This window comes from Meriones unguiculatus, chromosome 6 (genome assembly GCF_030254825.1).
Source record: "Meriones unguiculatus strain TT.TT164.6M chromosome 6, Bangor_MerUng_6.1, whole genome shotgun sequence".
NCBI classification, from domain to species: domain Eukaryota; kingdom Metazoa; phylum Chordata; class Mammalia; order Rodentia; family Muridae; genus Meriones; species Meriones unguiculatus.
The window spans coordinates 6,319,372-6,339,769 of NC_083354.1; the positions used below are offsets into that span (position 1 = coordinate 6,319,372).

The 20,398-nt window shown below is 41.0% G+C and overlaps 1 protein-coding gene across 1 annotated transcript; it reads right to left on the reverse strand.

Moving 5' to 3' along the window:
- Window positions 1–1,113: 1,113 nt before the first annotated feature.
- Window positions 1,114–19,289, reverse strand: Irak1bp1 (interleukin 1 receptor associated kinase 1 binding protein 1). The gene is made up of 5 exons (XM_021661950.2): window positions 19,158–19,289; window positions 18,431–18,879; window positions 10,414–10,482; window positions 1,700–1,830; window positions 1,114–1,601 (listed from the first exon to the last, which is right to left on the reverse strand). Exons 2-5 carry the CDS (start codon window positions 18,743–18,745, stop codon window positions 1,331–1,333), a joined length of 786 nt encoding a protein of 261 aa, XP_021517625.1. The 5' UTR covers window positions 18,746–18,879; window positions 19,158–19,289; the 3' UTR covers window positions 1,114–1,330.
- Window positions 19,290–20,398: the final 1,109 nt, after the last annotated feature.

The window sequence follows — 20,398 nt, forward strand, 5'->3', positions numbered from 1 at the left end:
CCAGGCGTGCCACGGGGGCAATGCAGATAGGTCCACATACATGGAAGCAAGCCAGATCCTCGGCCTTAGCCAAATGTGGAGTTGTTCGTGACAGAGAGCACTCACCATCGGGAAGGTGGAAGGCGGAAACCAGCTCCATCTTTAAGGCATAGCATTCCACAGCTCTCTACAGTTCCCTCTTTTTGTTTTAGACGCATCAGGCAAGAGTAGAGGTCTGATCTCTGATATTAGAAATAAATTGGGACTTTGTACAGATGTTCATTTAGGTGTCATCCACCCAAAGAGCATCAGACCCGTCCGATACCTTTAAGAATATGAAGTTGGGTGGACGTTGGGGTAGGATTTTGGAGGAGTGGGGGGAGGGAAAGAACATAACTAAAATACATTGTATGAAATAAAAAATATTAATTACAGCTTATTCACTTTTTTCCCCAGCTGTAGCCCCCTCCATCATCACCTCCCAATCCTACCCTCCCTCCCTCCTTCATCTCCTCCCATGTCCCTCCGAAAGTCCACTGATAGGGGAGGTCCTCCTCCCCTTCCATCTGACCCTAGCCTATCAGGTCTCATCAGGACTGGCTGCATTTTCTTCCTGTGGCCTGGTAAGGTGCTTTCCCCTTAGAGGGAGGTGATCAAAGAGCCAGCCACTGAGTTAAAGTCAGAGACAATCTCTGTTCCCAGTACTAGGGAACCCAGTTGGAGACGACTGAGCTGCCATAGGCTACATCTGTGCAGGGGTCCTAGGTTATTTCCATGCATGGTCCTTGTTTGGAATATCAGTCTCAGAAATGACCCCTGGGCCCACATTTTTCGGTTCTGTTGCTTTCCTTGTGGAGCTCCTGTCCCCTCCAGGTCTTTCTATCTCACCCTTCTTTATATGAAACATTTTATATAGAACAAATATATAGACTGTGATGAAATGGAAACATTCACATTTTTTATGGAGCATGAATGATGCTTTTCTCTTCATATGCAGCTCATATTCTACATTTCTGTACAACTGGACAAATAAAAGCCAGACATAACTAACCCATTTCTGGAAGTAAAAATTCAACATGAGCTGGGGTTTTTTGTTAATTTTATTTTCAATATATAAATTCTCAGTATAAAAAATTATGTTTTAATACATTTATTTCTTACAGTATTTCTCAGAGCATGTTGGAAACTAGAAAGTGAACATAAGTATTTTGTGGGACTATGTTCAAAAAGTGGCAGATTTTACAGAGAATCAGTATACCATAAAACATGTATGTTCAGGACAGAAATGAGCACTATAAAATGTATAAAAGCAGATTTTAAAATACAAACACAGAATGTTTTAGTTAGAGTTTTAAAGATGCTTTTTTTTCTTCTCTTTACTTTTCACCTCAAAAGTAATAAACACTTTTGAAGCAGCATGTATTGTAGCACTTTTGATTTTCTGTTGTACAGTTAATGAACCTGGGAGTCTGGATAGCTGATGATCATCAACTTGGCCTTCCCATTCTCTTGTTTCTTCTTCTTTGATTAGTAAAGGTTTTCCCAGAGTTTGGCCAACGAGGTCACAGACTTCATGAGCTTTGCGCCAGGCATTCTCAACAGCAGTGAGACAGGCTTGCCGTCTTAGGGATTGAAAATAAAGATTAATACGACACTAAAAGAACTGCAGCAGTCAATCATTTTATTTAGAATGAATAATTTGAAGCTGTGCTTAACTTACCGAAGATTCTCAACAGAACCTGCAGTGTGATAGAAGTCAGGTGGGCTGATGACAACAGAGCTATCTAGCTTTTCAACTAGAAAATTACAAATAGTTTGCATTTTTCCAAATTCAGTAAATGTAATGCAGACCTGTAAGTGAAATGATACTTCATGTTATTTTCATACCTCATGAAATTTTAAATTTTTGTTTTAAATTTTTGTCTAAATATAAGTATAAAAGCCAGACTAGTGGTGAAAGTGGCATACATCTTTAATTTCAGCACCTGGGAGGCAGGGTCAGCTAGATGTCTCTAAGTTCTAGGGCACCCTGCTTTACAAACCAAGTTCTAGGTCAGCCAGGGCAACACCGCAAGACCGTGTCACAAACAAGCAAGCAACAAAAGTTAGAAAGGAAGGAAGGGAGTCAACACAGATTATAGGGTTCTTTTATAACAACAGATAACAAATACACCTAATAAGAAAAAACCACTTAGTACTCATAGCTATATTATTCTCTCATTAAAGACTTCTGATTATAAAATTTTAAATGATCTAATATTAGCTTGTATATTTAAAAATCCTTTTAAACTATTTTAAAATTTATTCATTTTCACTTTTTCTGAAATTGGAGGGTTCTCCCTTTCAGCTTTATGATTTATAACTTCTAACCCTGGTACTGTTTTCGACTTCTTAGTCTAATTTAGATTAGTCAGTTAGATTTCTGAGTGGTAGTGAGTATGCCACCCTTAGCTGACACCACTCAGGTGAATGTCCCCTTTCAGTGGCCCTACTACATGCAGAAGTGATTCTACGTCCATTGGTATCCAGTGAGAAGTATGGAGCCGCAGTCTTGTTTCAGCAAAACTAGTCTTTTAAGCTTTTCATGGAAGATTAACTCGTCCCTATTAAAGTGCCTTGCACAATCTTAACCTGCTAAAACAAATATGTACCGTTTTAGGGGAGGAAGAAATGAAGAGAAGCTGACCTCACAGCATTCAATATGGACAGCTGTGTTTAACCATAAATGTTATCCAAAGAAGAGTAATGTTCCATCTGGCTTTAACAATAAACACTGATCAGAGCAACAGGCAAGACAGCAAAGATTTAACGGAGTACTTTAAATTGCAATAGACAGGGAAACTCAAAAGCCTGAAGTTGCTAGTGAGTCATTATCTCCATTTAAATCCATCATCAATGTTCTTTCAAAAGCATCATTTTAAGATCTACTTACTTTTATTTTTATGTGTATGGGGGTTTACATGTATGTCTGTATATCATGTGTGTGCTGTGCCTGTGGAATCCAGAGGAGAGTGTCAGATCTTTTTCAAGACAAGGTTTCTCTGTGTAGCTCTGGCTGTCCTGAAACTCACTCTGCAGACCACACTGGCCTCGAACTCAGAGATCCACTGGCCTCAGCCTCCCAAGCACTGGGATTAAAGGCCTTTGTCACCGCAGCCTGGCTACAGCCAGTGCTCATGAACACTGAGACAACATTGCTCCAGCCCCATAGACTAATCAATCAATATCAGACCTCTGACGTGCCCAGGTTGATCTCCTCAGATCTGGACTGGCTGCCAGGCTAGCCTGACAGGACACTTTTATGGAATTTTACCACACTGGGCCTCTGCTCAGAGGCTGAGGCATGGTTTAGGAGTACCTTTTTTTCTTTTCTTTTCTTTTTTTTTTTTTTTTTTTTTTTTTTTTTTTTTTGACCAAAAGACCAGGGCTGGCTGCTCCTGTTTCATCCTTGGGAATAAGAGCTGTATAGCTTCCTGTTGCTCTGACAGATCTTGTCCTTCACCCCAAACCCTACTAGACCTATAGAGCCCTATACGAACTTGGGGCCTCTTTTCAGAACCCCCTAGCATGAATCCCACCTTTGCCCAGTTTCTAGGAAGTTTGAGGAAGTGATGTACTCAACAGAATCAAGACCAGAGACTTTTATGGTCTTCTGGGTCAAAATGAGACACCAGTTTTCATGAGAAGACCAAAGGGTGAGCCCTAGAGAAGCAGAGAGGAACTAAAAATATGGGGTTTCTTTTCTCTCCTTCCTTTTCTTTCTTTTCCTTCATTCCTTTCTTTCTTTCTGCTTTCTTTCTTTCCCTTTCTTCTTTCTCTTCTTTCTTTTCTCTCTCTTTCTTTCTCTCTTCTTTCTCTCCTTTCTTTCTTTTTCTTTTTCTTTCTTCTTTCTTTCTTTCTATTTCTTCTTTCTTTCTTTCTTTCTTTTCTTCTTCTTTCTTTCTCTTTTTCTTCTTCTTCTTCTTCTTCTTCCTTCCTTCCTTCCTTCCTTCCTTCCTTCCTTCCTTCCTTCCTTCCTTCCTTCCTTCCTTCCATCTTTCTTTCTTTCTGTCTGTCTTTCTGTCTTTCTGTTTTGCTTTTGGTTTTTTTAAGACATGGTTTCTCTGTGTAGCCCTGGCTGTCCTGGAATTTGCTCTGTACACCAGGCTGGCCTCAAACTCACAGAGATCTATCTACCTGCTCTGCCTCCCAAACGCAGAGATTAAAGGTGTGCACCAATACCTCCCAGCCTGTGAGTTTTCTTTGTTGCCAAAAAGGTCTGGGGGAGCGCACAGGCTTCCTGATGGTTTCCTCAGGCAGAAACTGGCAACGAAGTGTATTTCCCTTTTGCCCTCCTTGGGCAGGACAGATGAAATTCAGAATTCCAGGTCCAAAAGAGCCCTTTAGACCATTTAATTAAGATTTGCTTGGGAGGATAGAGAGATTAAGAGCACTGGCTCTTAAGGCTCAGAGGTTAAGAGCACTGGCTGCTCTTCCAAAGGTTCTGAGTTTAATTCCCAGCAACCACATAGTGGCTCACAACATTTTATGATATCTGGTGTCTTCTTCTGGCAAGAAGGCATACATGCAGTACACTATATACATAATAAATAAATAAATAAATAAAATTTTAAAGATCTTGGCTTGAGCAATATGGAAGAATTTGCAAAATATAGCAGTTTAAACACAGTCCTGGGCAATGGTGTGGGCAGTGTGTATGTGTGTTTCTGTGTGTATGTGTGCACACTCACAAATGTGTGCACATGTGAAATTACAAAAGGGGGTCAAGAGTTTTTCCTAATTTACTTATGCTTAGAAGAAACAAAACAAATTGCTTCCCCCATACCAAAGCCTATATCACTGTCCCAGAGATGGAGAAAGTGGCTATTAAAAATTATTGCTGGAGAGTCCTTTCTCAGCAAACCTAAGGCATGTATAAAAGGGGCAATGAGGAAGGAAAGGCAGTCACTCACATCCTGGGAGATGGGAAAGTAGAAACCCAAGAACGTTCAGTGGCCCAAGGATGGATGTATTTATGCTGGCATGGTCTAGAGGGGGCCAGGTGCCCCCAGTATTCCCAGGGTACCTGGGTTAGGAAAAAAATAGCTAAAAGGCCTCCAGCTGACCCTGTCTGCTGTGCCACCCTGACTCCACTGGTTAGAGGTGAGTGTGAGAGGCCCCAGTGTGGGCTTCTGACCTGCCTGGCCATGCCATTTATGGGGATACACAGGGAGCCAACTGGGCCCCATTTCTACCTTTGGAGAAGACAAAAAGCTGAAAGCCCAGGAGAGCCACAAAATGGAGCCTGAGGCTCTGGAGTCCTGAGAAGCTGGCAAGATCCCAACATCCTGGTCCCATCCTGAGCCAGCACCTGATGAGGACAAGGTTCCAGTTTCTGACGGTTGTGCCCCATAACCTCTGGACAAGGTCTCTGAGTCACAGTGCCTGGGGAAGGGGGCAGACAAAGGAAGTGAGCCTAGAAGAGCTTGAGAAAGCGCTCGAAGTGAGAGGCAGCTGTTTGCTCCTTGAAGGTGTCCCGGTCAGGCAGCTTGAGGCAGAAGACACAGACTTAGAATGTTTGGGGTGGAACTTCTTGGTACTGCAGTGGCTGGTAAGAGGCTTCTAAAAGATGGAAAACTGAGCCAAGCTACTCGTGGTAGTGCATCCACATTAATGCTGCCCACTTGCTCAGAGAAGCTGTTGACAAAAGGAGGGAAGGATTCCCAGCACACAATGCACTTGGTGCCACAGAATGTTGAGGGATGGCACCAACAGAGCCAACACACTCTGGTGCAAATATACTGGAAAACCCATCCAGCAGGGCTTTGACGTTCCAGGACCACATCTCCTATTGGCAGTGGATGCAGGCGAAGTGCTCAGGGAGTCGCGTCTTCCCCATGATGGTCACAATCTGACTGCTGATGGGTTTGTCGCAGCCCCGCGGACCTTTGGCAACCATGGAGTCCCCCAGCCTATTCCGGTCAGACCGCAGAGTCCCCAGCATGCTGTTGAGCTGGTTCCCAGCTTTCGAGTTCCCTTTGGGGTGAGCTACTCCAAGTCTTCCGGTGGACCATAAACCCTCCTTTGTCTAAATAATTAGATCTGTCCCATTACTTCAAAAATCTCAATTTTATTTCTGGTTACTTCTTCTGCTCCCAGGCCTTGGCAGTTAACTGACCTGTTCCTGACTAACAGACTTGCCTTTTCCAAGAATATGATGTCTTTGGAGACTCCTTTAACTTGGCATATTACAAGTGCAGTTTTAGCCACGTTTGTGCATAATTGTTTTACCCTGAGTAGTGTTCTGTTATATGGATAAAACCATAGTTTTTCTGAAACATTTTGTTTCCAGTTTGAGGCTATTATCACTAAAGATGCATTTTCAAAGTGGCTGCTGGTATTTTCCATTTTTGAATGTATTTTTGACTCAGTTTGCCAATTTCTATTTTTAAAACCTAGTTAGGATTTGGAATAAGATTGTAATAAATCTATGTATAACGCATTTTAGGGAGAACAAGTATCAATAATCTTGGGTCTTCCAAATCACAAACAAGATACACTTATTTAGGTCTTTAATTTCTCTCAGTAATTTTTTTTATCTTTAGCATATTTTATCAGCTGTATCCCTTGACATTTAAAGTTTGCTTAATACTTCTACAAGATTTTTTCCATAATATTTTCTAACTAGATGGTTGTATTGTTCTTGAATAAAGAGTGTTTTATTTCTTCCTTCTCAATTTGAATATTTTTAGGTTTTTCCTGCCCTGCTCCCAAACTGCAATGATTAGAATTTCAAATAAAATGCCAAAAAGATGTCATAAGGGTAACTGCCACCTTTGTATGGTACCTGGTCTTTTATTTTATTTATTTATTTATTTATTTTATTTATTTAATTTTATTTTTTTGGTACCTGGTCTTAAGAATGAAATATTCAGTATTTCATCATACAGGTATGTTACCAGCAGCTTTTTAAATAGGTGCCCCTTATTAATTAATTAATAATTAATTTGACAGGGTCTCACTATGTAGCCTGGCTGGCCTGGAACTCACAGAGATCTGCTTGCCTCTGCCTCTCAAGTACTGGGATTAAAGATTTGTGCCACCATATGTGGCTGGTAGAGAATTTTTCATTAAAGATTGATGATGGATTTTATTAAATGCCTTTTCTGCATCTACCAAAATGAACTGGTCTTTTTTCTCTTTTTGTTTAATATGGTGATACAGGTTGACTGATTTTTCCAAATGTTAAGCCAACCTTTTATGCTTGAGAAAAATCATACTTGACTATTATGAATTATCTTGGGTATCTGAGTACTAATTTCTTTCCTGTTGCTTTAATAAAATTCTGACAAAAGTACCTTTAGGAGGGAAGGGGCTTGTGTTACAATTCCAGGTTATGGTGTATCACTGAGGGGAAATCAAAGCGGGCACATGAAGCAGCTATTGACATCCAGTCAAAGGCAGAGAGGGAATGAATGTGTATGTACGTTCCTCATTTTCATACAGTCCAGAGCCCAAAGACTAGTACCATTTGTAGTGGGCGGAGTCTTCCCAATCAGTTAACATAACCAAGACAATCCTGCACAGACATACTCACAGGCCAACCTGATCTGGACAGTCCCTCACTGAGAATTTTAGGTAATTGTAATTGTGTCAAGTTGGCAATTAAAACTAATCACTGTAATGGATGTAGATATAACTGAGTTAGATTTGCTAAAACTTTGTTTATAATTTTAGTATATCTGATTGACATTGGTTTATAGTTTTCTTTCCAATATTCACCCTCCCCTCCTCCCACACAACCAATTCTTTTTATCTTCTGACTCCAAAAAATGAGCTGGGAAGTATTCCACCTCTTCTCATATCTGGAAAGGTCTAAATAATTGGAATGATGTCTTCCTTAAATTTACTTACATACTTTTTAATTTCCTGTTCAATTTCTTCAATACACATGTTACTGAAAAAACATGGCACTTAAATTCCAAATATTTGCAAGATCTCCTGAGAACTTTTTGTTACTTGTTTCTAAAAATTATTCCACTATGGCCAGAGAGCATACTCTACATGATTCAAATGTGCTTAAGGTTATTGGTACTTGTTTTATGGCCTAGAATATAATCTGTCTTGGAAAATGCTCCAGAAGAAAGCATGGGTTGCACTGTTTTGGGAGTGAGTGGTCTATAAATGTCAAAAAGGTCAAATTGGTTGATTGTATTAGTCAAATGTCCTGTTTTCATTGACTTCTTCTGGTGAGGGCTAATCTTGGGAATTGAATAAAACCCACGCAGCTGGACAGGATGAAAGAAGCTTATGCTTTTCGCCTGCTTGTCCTTACTTTCCTGGCAAGTTCATCTCCCTTCTGCTGATGCACTCCTTCACTGGGATGCACTCCCCCCCCCGCCCCGGGGGGAGGGATCAAAGGCCACTGAGTTCATGTCAGTGTGTTCTGCTTCTTAATTTGTTTTTATTATTCTATTTTCTATCCCTCATTGCTTATTAGTTGTACTGCTGTTTTAGTAGTAAGTTATATGTCTAACTTATCCCAATCCACTTACAAGAGGTCTATTATGCACATAAGAGCCTAAACAGTATGTTTTTATTTTTCCTTCCTGAAATTACACATTGTTACTACTACTACTGTTTTACAGATGGCTTGTTACCATCCTTATAATTTAAGTGAGATTTAAAAAAAACATTAGAAAAAATATCTATTATACAGTTCTCATTTTCTATGATTTTCATTTCTTTGTGTAGACAGATGCCTTTTTCTTTCTGATATCATTTTCTTCTGCCCAAATGATACTATTTAATATTTTTCAAAAATAGGTCTATGTGTAATGGCTTCTTTCAGCTTAAAAACCCTTTATTTGGCTTTTTTTTCTGGATTTTTATTGGATATGAGGTTCTAAGTTTATATATTTTTTTTTTCTTTATAATGCTTTATTTTTGAGATGGGATCTGGCTATGCAGATCTGGCTGTTCAGGTTGGACTGAAACCTGCAATCTTTTCTGCCCACTTTTTCTTGAGCAAAAAGTTAGAGTCTTTGTAATTCTGGATGGCTAGTGTATATGGAGGGTGCCGTATCTATGTTTCGTACACAGGCCTGTCGGTGTACTTGTGGAGGACAGAGCTTACCTGGAACATCTTCCTCTATCTCTCTCCATCTTGTTTTTTGAGACAGGGTCTCGTACTGGAACTTGAGCTTCCCAACTGGCTGGATTGGCTGGTCAGAGGGTCCTCAATATTTTCCTGTCTCCTGTTGGGATTATGGGAAGTGTGCTACCATGCCCATTTTTGTTTGTTTGTTTTGTTTTGTTTGTGTTTTTTTTTTCTTCTTTTTCCTGTGGGGCTAGAGATCCAAATGCTAGTCCTTTTGCTCATATAAGGAACACTTTCCCCACTGAGCCATCTCTCCAGCCTCCATGGCTCTTTTTAGTACTGTAAAGGTGTTGATCTGCTGTTTCTTCCTTTGCATTGTTTTCCACAAGAACAAAAAGAAAACAGTAGATTTCTTGTGAACAGAGATTAATTCTGGTACTATGTGACGATGCTGCAGGGCATTTAGGAAAAAAACAAAACAACTAACACCTTAAAAGAAGCTCTGTGCAAGGAATGGTGTTTTCTCTTAGCTCTGTTCTAGCAGACGCTCAAGAAGGTGAATGTTGCGCACTTGCTGAGATCACTCCAGCTTTTGGAGCCTGACGTCATCTAACAGAAAAAGCCTGTGGCCCTGAGTGGCTTCTCCCCGAATATTCTTTGAAGTGATGATACACTAGACTATTAGGCTAGAATGAGATTCAGTTCTAGAAATGTGGCGGTCTTCGGAGTTGTACATATCCTATTTGAGTGAGGGGTCTGTATTCAAAATCCAGGGATTAGCCTGTGAGGTGTGGGATTGGGTTTACATTCCTGCTTCATAGCTCCCTCTCTAAGGCATGCCATACAAACTAGGATTTCTAATCAAGTGGGTCATACAAATTCTAGGTGCTGGCCATGGACATTCTCCCCATTACCATTTTTAATGTGGATAAAGACTACATGATTTAAAATTTTAAATAATATTTGTCACAGTGACCCTGAAATTGTATTGAGAAACAAAAGAATATTTTAAAAGGGTCTCTATCCTTTATAGCTTTTTCATGTAGTTTTATCTAAAGGAAATTTCACTCCTGTAGTGATTTCTGCTCACCAGTCAATAATATTACTGAAAGTCTATGGTATTTAGGTGCTATCCCCCTGTTGCTATTTTTATTTCAATTTACACCATTTCTATTAAAGAGATTCCATTAAATTTATTTTAAAGTATCACCAGATATATAATATCAGAATGATTTTCAGGAAAATCATCTTTTATCATCATAAGAATCATTTCTCTGGTAGATTTCAGTTTAAGAATAAACTAAATTGCAGTTGCCGCCACAAAGTCAAGGTGCTTCCAATTACTCAGTACATACCTCAGCTTCCATGTGATAATAAGCATTTTCCAGTCTTCTAATATCCCTCATCACAGTTACATTTTCTGCCTGAAACAGGAAGTACCACAGTTAAGTTACTGAATTCAATTGTCTCTGCTTACCAGCTACGGAGTCTGAGTTAGACATGGGAAGACACACCGTACGCAAGATGGACTGTCTGCCTTGGTGTTTTAAACCTCCTTACAACTGCTGTAAAATCAGTCAGAGCCTACAAATACTTGTTCATGAAAATCAGTTTTCACCTCATTTTACAGTCATTTACTTCATTTGTAGAGGAAGTATGGACTTATTTGACAGAGTAGCAATCATGTGTCACTTTGGGTGAGTTATGCAGTACTTTTTTTGAGTCTTTGCTTCCACTTGTATAAAATCAGGTCAATACACACATCATCTGGTTGTTATATGTAAAGTACTTGTACAGAGAAGACAAAGACAGTAGATGCCGTAACATTACAGTATAGAACTCTGCCATGCCTGTCTTGCTACAACATACTTCTCCAACTATGAACCAAACCAAAACAAAAAACCCACAACCAACAAGTATCCTTACATGACCTTGACTGCCCTTGAGTTTTTCTACAGATATGAAAGGAAGCTAAATATGAGTTCTTCCATACAGGAAACATGTAAGGTCCCAAGTGAATGTTATCATTTGACACGGACACAGCCATGTCAAGGGCCACCATGCCTCAGCCCCATGGCAGTGGCAAAGCCTTCTTCCAGTCAGAATGCTGACAGTGCAGGCAGAAAATGGCCACCTTATTTTCAACCCCCCCCCCACACTTTACACCCTAGAGATCAGTCCTGAGATTAACTAACCTGGCCTCCTTGTTCAGCTATTTGCAACAACTCCACCTCCCCGTTCTAATGCATCTAATAAACACATGGAGCTGGAGTGCTGCAGCTTCTACCAGAGAGCACACCTTTCCGTGTCTACGGGTACGTCATTCGATCATTCATTCCCTTTCTGCCTCAGATAGGTCAGTCCTCGGAGCCATGTAGAGCATAGCACCTCTTGATGCTTACAACCCTAGGTCAGAATCAGCGTGCATTCTAACATTGTTTCCATCTTCCCTCTATACCAGTGAGAATCCTGGCTTTTACTCATGCATTAGCTCAATACCAGTATACATGTAAAGCAGTTTTAGAACTGCTAACTAGCATACCCTGGAAACCAGACTTATTCATCAAAGCACGGGGTTTCTGTACCTTCTTACTTACAGTTTCCAGTTAAAAAATGATTTTCTAATTAGTTAGGACAATGCTTTTCCACACCCTCTTTAGTACAGCTGTGTCCTTCGTTTATAAAAGAATCGGGTCAATTTAATCCCATGAATTGTCCTGGGATTAACATCTGACAGCCTGGTTGATAGTTTTCCTCCCCTAGTTTGAAAATGTTAATATTTGCTCTTTGTGACTGACAGCTCCTTGAGTTTTGACAGATACACAGGGTAATGTATCAACCACTTCAGCTCAGTGAGGAACAGTTCTTCCACATAAATGTCCCCTGTGCATCCCCTCTACAGTCAACCACTTAGTTGTCTCCATGGGCTTGCCTTTTCTGAATGTTGTCTGAATGGAATAATGACACATTAGCCTTTTTGGTCTGGCTTTTTATTTACTAATATGCACCTAAATGGTTACATTTTGGCTACAGTATAGGTTAAAGACAAGAAATACTGCCAAACACCCTTCAATATACAGATTAACCCAGCAAGAGGGATTACCCAGCTCCATATGTCAGTAGTGCTAAGGATGATAAATAAATCTTCCATGCCAGTATAGTTCATGAGGTTTTCCTGATTAAGCTGTATGTTTTATTTCCACATACATATAAAAGGCAGACTTTTAAAACAGAATGTTCAATTTTGTTTTAAATTGATAGCTATTTAAACCATATAAAAAGTAGGATAATAGCCATAGTTTCAATAGCCATAAAAAGCTATATAAGAATAAACTTAAAAAATGAAAACCATACAACTGTACAGAAAAAGATTGAATAAACTGACTACAACACAATACTGTAAATTCAGCAACTAACCTGAAAGATATATGCTTAGTACTGAATACAGAGGGAAGCTTTATTGTTCTGTAGAGGTTGCCACCATCTCGAATGACAGACTGTATCTCCATGTTCTCATTTAACATGCCCTGTTCCCTGTAGGCAGGAAATCTTTCCCGTAGAACAGTAATGAGGGAAGAACATGGCTCTGAAGGTTTTACAAAGATGTACTAATTTAAACAGTGTGGATAATATAGGAATATCCCAAGGACCCAATGAACTATTACTCTAGATCTGGCTCAAAAGATCTTAAGAATGCAAAGAAAAAAAAAAAGACTTGGAATATTTCAAAACAACAAAGGCAGTTTAGAATCCTCATGTCATAGTTATGTTCCTACTCCTGAGCAGCAACTGTGTGATTCAGGTAAATCCTGAGAGATCTCAGCTATTTTGGATTATCACAGTTGTTTGCCATAGACATGCAGATACCGAGGTATAAGCTAACTTGTCTATTACATTACTCTTGCCACAACAGAAGTTAGGTTGTCAGACTTTGTTTCTAGATTTATTTCTTTGTATGAGTGTTTTGTTCACATGTATGTCTGTGCACCAAGTGTGCATTTGGTACCCACAGAATTTAGAGGAGGGCATCAGATCCCTGAAACTAGAGTTACAGAGGACTCTGAGCTGCCTTGTGTGTACTAGGGTTCCAACAAAGGTCCTTGGCAAGAGCAACAAGTGCTCTTAACCACTGAGCCATGTCTCCAGCCCACAAGATTTTTTTTTTTTCTAATGTGGTCACAATAACTAAGTGTGGTTGTCTTTGAGGATGACTTATCATCCTGTGATGTAAGGCTTGGGATGAACGCAGCATTTTGACTCATGCAGGAATATACCAGGAAAGCCAGGGAGCTAACCATATAAAACCTGATTAGCCACAAAACAATCCAACTTCTCAGTTATGTAAACCAGGGATTTTTATTTTTAAGTTGAGATCATTTTGCACAGTTAAGCTGGACTAGTGAAGGTTATGAATACAGCTACTTATCTACTTAAAAGAAGATAAAACCTCTGTTATTTTACCAAAATAAACTTCAAGCACAGAACATTTAATGGATTATTAAGTATTGCTAAAGATTCCAGAATGTGTCATTTAATGGTCATTTTGCCTTAAAACCATGAACTGAATAAATAGTACACTAAAGGTAGAAAACATACAGAAAAGAATATTGAATTTGGCTAAACTGTCAAAACTTTGAAAGCTTAAAAATATGTAAGTTATATGACAAAAATACAGATTTGTTTTTTTAATACATGCTAGCCATAGTTATTGGTAATCTTAATTTTTAAGGGTCCTATAAATTAATGCAAAAAAGGTAAACAAAAATGGGCAAGTATTTTGAACTAACAGTTTAGACATAAAAAGCTAACTTCCATTGTTAAAAAAGGAAATTATCACTTATTTGGACTTAACAAGTTTGAAATATTACAGAAGAAAATAAGGCTGGTTTTGCAAGTGGAGAAGGCATAAACTAAGATCCCTGAGTTCCTACCATTCCCAATCTTAATTTGAGTATGACCAGAAGCTGATTTGGAAACAGGGTTTGAAAAAGTCATTTTGTAGGTAATTCCAAAAAATAAAAATAAATAAAATATAAGTGGATGGGAGAAGCAACATAGAAGAGAGCCAATAAAGGTTGTATTGTAAAGCAAACTACCCTTAGAGGGAACTCAAGTTAACCCTGCAGAGAAACTCTGAAAGTGAGGTCAGAAAATATTTCAAAATTTCCACTCAAGTGCGGAAGCTCGGGGTCTCCTGTTCACTCTTGTCACTCAATTCAGTTCTTTATTGCCTTTACTAGAAGACTACTCAGGGTGGGGCAGGAAAACTTAGTTTCTTGGTATTACTACCTGACCCCATTTGCAGGAAGTTTCAGAGCCTGGAAGCTATTACACTCAGACAATTAATTCACATATGATGGCAGACAGGTGTTGGGCCGGCAATCATATAAATGGAGATTATTAATGTCACCTGCTATATACCTTACCGGCCACCTCAATCATAAGGGGAATAAAGTAGTAATGTACTGTAATAGTTAAGAGCATGGGTCAAAGGTCTTGCTTGGTATCTAAAAAGACACCATCTCTCAGCGGTAGGCAAGCTATCTGCCAATAGTTGCTTTGGTCCCAAGAATCCTCTTCTGTGAAACAGCAACTGAAATACTAAATTTATAGAGTAGGAATATTAAATGAGACAGCAATTGTAGAAAGTTTATTGACAGTAAGAAGCTGTCTTAATCATCAAGAATATAAAAACGCTCCATTGGACAATGCTGTGTTAGAATCTAAAATATCTTCTCAAGCTTGTATTTTGAGCTTGTTTCCAAGCTTGTAGTGTTATTTTGAAGGCTGTGGAGCCTTCAGAACGTGGAGCCTGGCTACAAAAAGTGGGCCACTAGAGGTGAAAAATAGGGCTATGTTTTGCTGTTACCTCTTAGAAGCCTGTTCTTTTTTAATGCAGGACACAAAGGGAGTGGATCTGGGTGGGAGAGGAAGTGGGAGGAATAGAGAGAGGGGAAACTGTATTCAGATTATGTTGCAGGAGAAAATAATATGTTTAATAAGAGGGAAAAAGGAATATAAATAATAATAAAATATATAAATAAAAGAGATAAAATTGCTTTTTAAAGCTTAATGTACTTGTGTTTTTCGTACTTTAGAAGCTAGAAACTGATAAGCCGGGTTTAGAGAAAAAAGATAAATGTCTCTAAATATTTTGCCCTTCATCACAAAAAGTTATCTCTCCTATCAGCCTGCCTGAGACATGTATACTTCTTAATAAAAGTAATACAATTATGAGTAGGCAAATATTGGAGTTTACAACCCGAGTTGGTATATAAAATAGAAAACACAGTATTCACTATAATCTGCAATGTTTGTAGTGATTAAAACCTAATCACTAGTGTGATGGTATAAAGTGGTCTCCGAAGTTAGATGATGAGGGTAGAGCCTCATGGATAGAATTAATGTCATTATTAAGAAGAGGCTCCATTGAGGTGCCTTGTCCCTTCTCTCATGTAAGGACACAGGGAGAAGGCGCCATCTATGTACCATGAACTGAATCTTCACCAGACCAAATCAAAACTGATGGTGCAGTAACCTTTCTAACCTCCAGACCTCTAAACACTCAATTCCCATTGTTCTTTTTTTATTGTTGTTCTTTTTTATTATTATCATTTATTACAATTTATTCACTTTGTATCCCGAGGGTGGCCCCCTCCCTTGTCTCCTCCTAATTCCACTCTCCCTCCCTCTTCTCCCCCTATGTCCCTCCCCTAGTCCACTGATAGGGGAGGAACTCCTCCCCTTCTATTTGACCCTAGCTTATCAGGTCTCTTCAGGACTGGTTGTATTGTCATCCTCTGTGGCCTGACAAGGCTGCACCCCCCAGGGGGAGGTGATCAGAGAGCCTGCCACTGAGTTCATGCCAGAGAAAGCCCCTGCTCCCCTTATCAGGGAACCCACTTGAATTCTGAGTCTATGGACTACATCTAGGCCAGGGTTTTAGATCCTCTCCATGCATTATCCTTGGTTGAGGTATCAGTCTCTGCAGGGCTCCCAGGGCTCAGGTGATTTTTTTTTTTTTTTTACTCTGTTGGACTCCTTTTGGAACTCCTGTCCCCTCCAAGTCTTTCTATTTCCCCCTTCTTTCATAAAATTCCATGTACTCTGCAGAAATTGTAGTTTATTTACACAATGGAATACTACTCAGCTATTAAAAACAAGGATATCATGAAATTTGTAAAATTTGCAGGCAAATGGTGGGAACTAGAAAAGATCATCCTGAGTGAGGTAACACAGAAGCAGAAAGACACACATGGTATATATTCACTTATAAGTGGATTTTAGACATATAGTATAGGATAAACATACTAAAATCTATAGTCCTAAAGAAGCTAAACAACAAGACCCTAGGGAAGATGCTCAATCCCCACTCAGAATGACAAACCTGATAGACATCAGAAGTAGGAGAAGACAGGGAATAGGACAGGAGCCTACCACAGAGGGCCTGTGAAAGACTCTACTGATCGAGGTACTGAAGCAGAGGCTGAGACTCATACCCATTGTTCTTAAGCTACTCGGAGTGTGATATTCCCCCGAAGTAAGACAACATTAGGTTAAGTGCCACTTAAATCTGAACAGTGTTTGTGAGCTCTTAATAAATGGTTCTAAATAGTGCTAAGTAAACGCTATTTAGAACTTTACAACACTTCCCCATTAAAGCAATGCTGCAACTGATTGCTGTATCTTCATACAAATTCATAAACCTAAGATCTACTACATAATTGACCTAATAACCTATATACTGCTTCATTCTTTTTCTTTTACTCATTCAAGAGCACTTTTCATTGTTTGCCTTCTGTAGATGAGCATTACTCAAATGGTAATCATTTTGAGAGATAAGTACAAGAATTATAATAACATGACACATTTTATCTGAAGGAAGAAGAGGAGTGCTGCATAACAGGGATTAGTTTTGAGAAAAGAATGACAAGAATGTGGTTTAGGTCTGGATCTGAAAAACGAAATAGAAGTTATCGGGACTAAGAGGGGGAGAAAAGCCAGGACGTAAGGATGACAGTCAGATTCCATCTTTCAAGCCAGTATTTAGACTGGGAGGGGCCCTCTAAGCAGGGGGTGCATATTTACAACCCAATATTCCAAATTTTAAAACATAAGGACTTTGTGAAGGCCATAACTTGCCCCGAGAAGGACAATGCATGACTTTTATACTATCTATATCTCATATACACGAGTGCTGCCCTCCCATCAACAAAGACAACGTGGGAGATTACCGTACTTCTGTGCCTTGCCTTGAACACCAACTCTGAATGTAATTACTGATTGATTTTGTTTTATATATTAGAAGGTAGGAATGTGGCTTCAGATTATGCTCTAAGTCAATGACATAAAAAACTCATTACATTATTCAAAAAGGACTGCATCAGGTTGCTTAGGAGATTTTTTTCCCCCTACATTTTGAACCCATTTTATTCACATTGTTTACAATTTACATCTAAACTTTCCGTAAGTGTAAATAACCTGCGTTCTTCCCCCCTACACCCCCAACGGGTCATTTCTATTATTCTGACTTTAAATGCAAAACAAATAAATCCATTTTCTTTTAAAAATAAAGAGCTGCTTTTCGAAGGTCTGCCACTTATAGTAGAGAAGCAAGGGTATGCTGCACTTTCACCAGGACAGAGCTACCCTGGAAAAGTATGGTTCCTACAGTTAGGATTCTGTTTTGTACAACAGTAACACTGAGACAGCTGACTCTGTGCTGACTCTGTGACTTCTGTTTTCTTTCTTTCATCATAATTATCTCAAGGGTGGTAAAGATGGAAACAACTTTGATTGTGGTTTCAGGAACAGGATTTTAAATACTGTCCCTTAAAATTCAGGGCTTAATTTCATCTCTCTAATTCTGGAAAACGGGAATATTAAAACAGGCCTAGCAGTTGCTGTGTGGGGTAAGTTAGGCTAGCTCTGTTTTTGCCCCTTTCCCTAAAAGGAGGGAGGCTTAAGGTGCCATGTAGTTAGTGATTTGTTTCAGACAGGTCTGGGAAGCAGAAACATTTTAGCTATGATACCTACATACCCTGACTTAACAAAAAGAAACAAGACAAAACAAAAGGTTAAAACTAAAAAGTTGGAAAATTTGGGATTAGGTGGTCATCATAAACCAGGCAAGCGTTTACACGTAACTTTTCAAGAAGACATTTCATCACCCTCAGCTGAAAAACAAAACCACTGCGGCAAAGGCCACCGGATAAAAACCTACCCAAATTCGAGATTTCAAGTCAATAACGGCTTTCCTCTAGACTCCGCAAGAAAGGGCCGGGCATCCCCTGCGCTCCGGAATGGGCAGACACAGAGAACCACGGAGGTAACAAAGCATCCCCGCCCGGCCGCCCGTCCCCGAAGGCTCACCGACAGCCCCTGCTGCTGGAGGCTCTGCATGATGTAGTTCAGGCGGCGGCACACGCTCTTCTTGGCCTCTGCCGCAGCCTCCTTGGTGCTGGCCACTCTCACGATCACTTGGGCCCGGTCGGGGCCGGCCGAGAGGTCGGCCGCGCCGCTCACGTGGACCTCGCGGGCTCCAGGCTGGGCCTGCGGGTTGTGGGGCCGGACGGTCGAGATCTGATTGTTTTCCCGGCCCCGGTCGGCCCAGGGAACCAGCTCCATGAACACCCGCGATGAAGGGGCGGGCTGCAGCGACAGAGCTGGGACCAGGTGCGTTGCCATAGCAACGCCGGATTGACGCCGGAGAGTGACGTCCAGCTTTCGCGCGCCGCTCGTCAGCGCAGAGGATGCCAGGATGGAAGCGGCGTTGCTGCTGGCTGTCGGGGGGCAGCTGCGGAGTGGAGTCGGGGTGTACCCTGAGAGAAGTAGGCCTGTTACGTCTGTCCACGTTTTCTGATAGTTACCTCACGGCCCGCAGGAGCCCGGGCGGGCTGTCCGGGCCTCGCTAGCCCCTGAGCGTGGGCCTTCCACGGGGCCACCGCCCCCCCGCCCCGCCCCGTTCGGCTCCCGCACTCCGGTGCCCATCCTCCACCCCTCCCAAGTGGGCCGTCCCCTCCCCGCGGCCAGCCTTTTCCTCCCGGGACTGTGCGGGGCAGGGTAGGCCTCCCCGTTTGGGAGGCTCCCGTGGTCTTACCCGCAGGTGCTTGTTTTGACTGGCGAGGCTTTTCCCGTGAGGTGGAAGGCACGTTTTGCCAGTGAGGTTTTGGGGGGACACTGTGGGGGTTCCTAGAGACAGTTTTTCCAGGACGGGGTTGAGATCTCTCATGGCTGCTGTAGGTTTCCTGGAGGCCCGTTGTGGGTGGAGCGTTGGCGTGTGGAGAACGGGGACATGAATGAGCGTGGCTGTTGGTCACAGCTGCGATCTCTGGAAGGGTCGTGGGAGTAAAATTCTGGTCCTGAGTACGGGCCTTCGGCGTGGGTAATGACAGGCCTGTCACGTGCTCTTCTATTATACCTTCCTGTGTCCTCTTTTGGGGACAGAGGCCCAGTGTGTAACCCTAACTGGCCTGGAACTGAACTCCACCTTGCGGAGACCAAGGTTTCTCCCCATTTCTTGACAGCCTTTACAACAGAGAGCTGACTCGCCCTCCTCCAAGGCCCGCCATTACAGTAATCTTCCTTCCAACCCTCAGCGGCTCCCTTTCCCTCCCTCTTCCTTTTCTTCCTCTCCTCCCTGTCCCTAACCCTTTTTTTTTTTTTTTCCCAGTCCCTGTGCTTTTCCGTCTTCTCCCATTCTCTCTTCTTCTCCTCCCTCTCTCCACCTCTGGAGTGGATTCAAAACCACCGCGCCTGGGCTATACTCATTTCCGTAATCACCAAGTTGTGGTCTTTGTGAAGACAGCTCACCCGATTACTACTAGAACTTTATTAACAGAATGGGGAGGAGAAAACTTTGGGCGGGGAGAATGTTGGAAGCAGTTTCCTACAGGAACTTGAAAAAGTCTACAATCTTCGTGATCTTTTTTCCCTCAAATTTTAAAATTGGAGGAACTCCTGTTTTTTTTTTTTTTTTTGTGGACCCCAGGAATTGAACTCAGGTCCTCAGGCTTGGAGTCAAGTTCCTTTATCAGCTGAGCTGTCTCACTGTTTTGGTGAACAAGATCTGCTGTCACTGGGATTTAGGATAACCTGGCTGTCCAGCTCCAGACACCTGCCTGCTGGTGGAAAATGTTTTAATATAGTAGGATATATCGTCTCTAAAATGAATTACGGAATGAGTGATGTCATAGGCAAGTTAAAAGTATAAGTTTTAAGAGTATTTATAGTACTATAAAAATTTCACGGGGCTGGAGAGATGGCTCAGAGGTTAAGAACACTCACTGTTCTTCCAAAGGTCCTGAGTTCAATTCCCAGCAACCACATGGTGGCTCATAA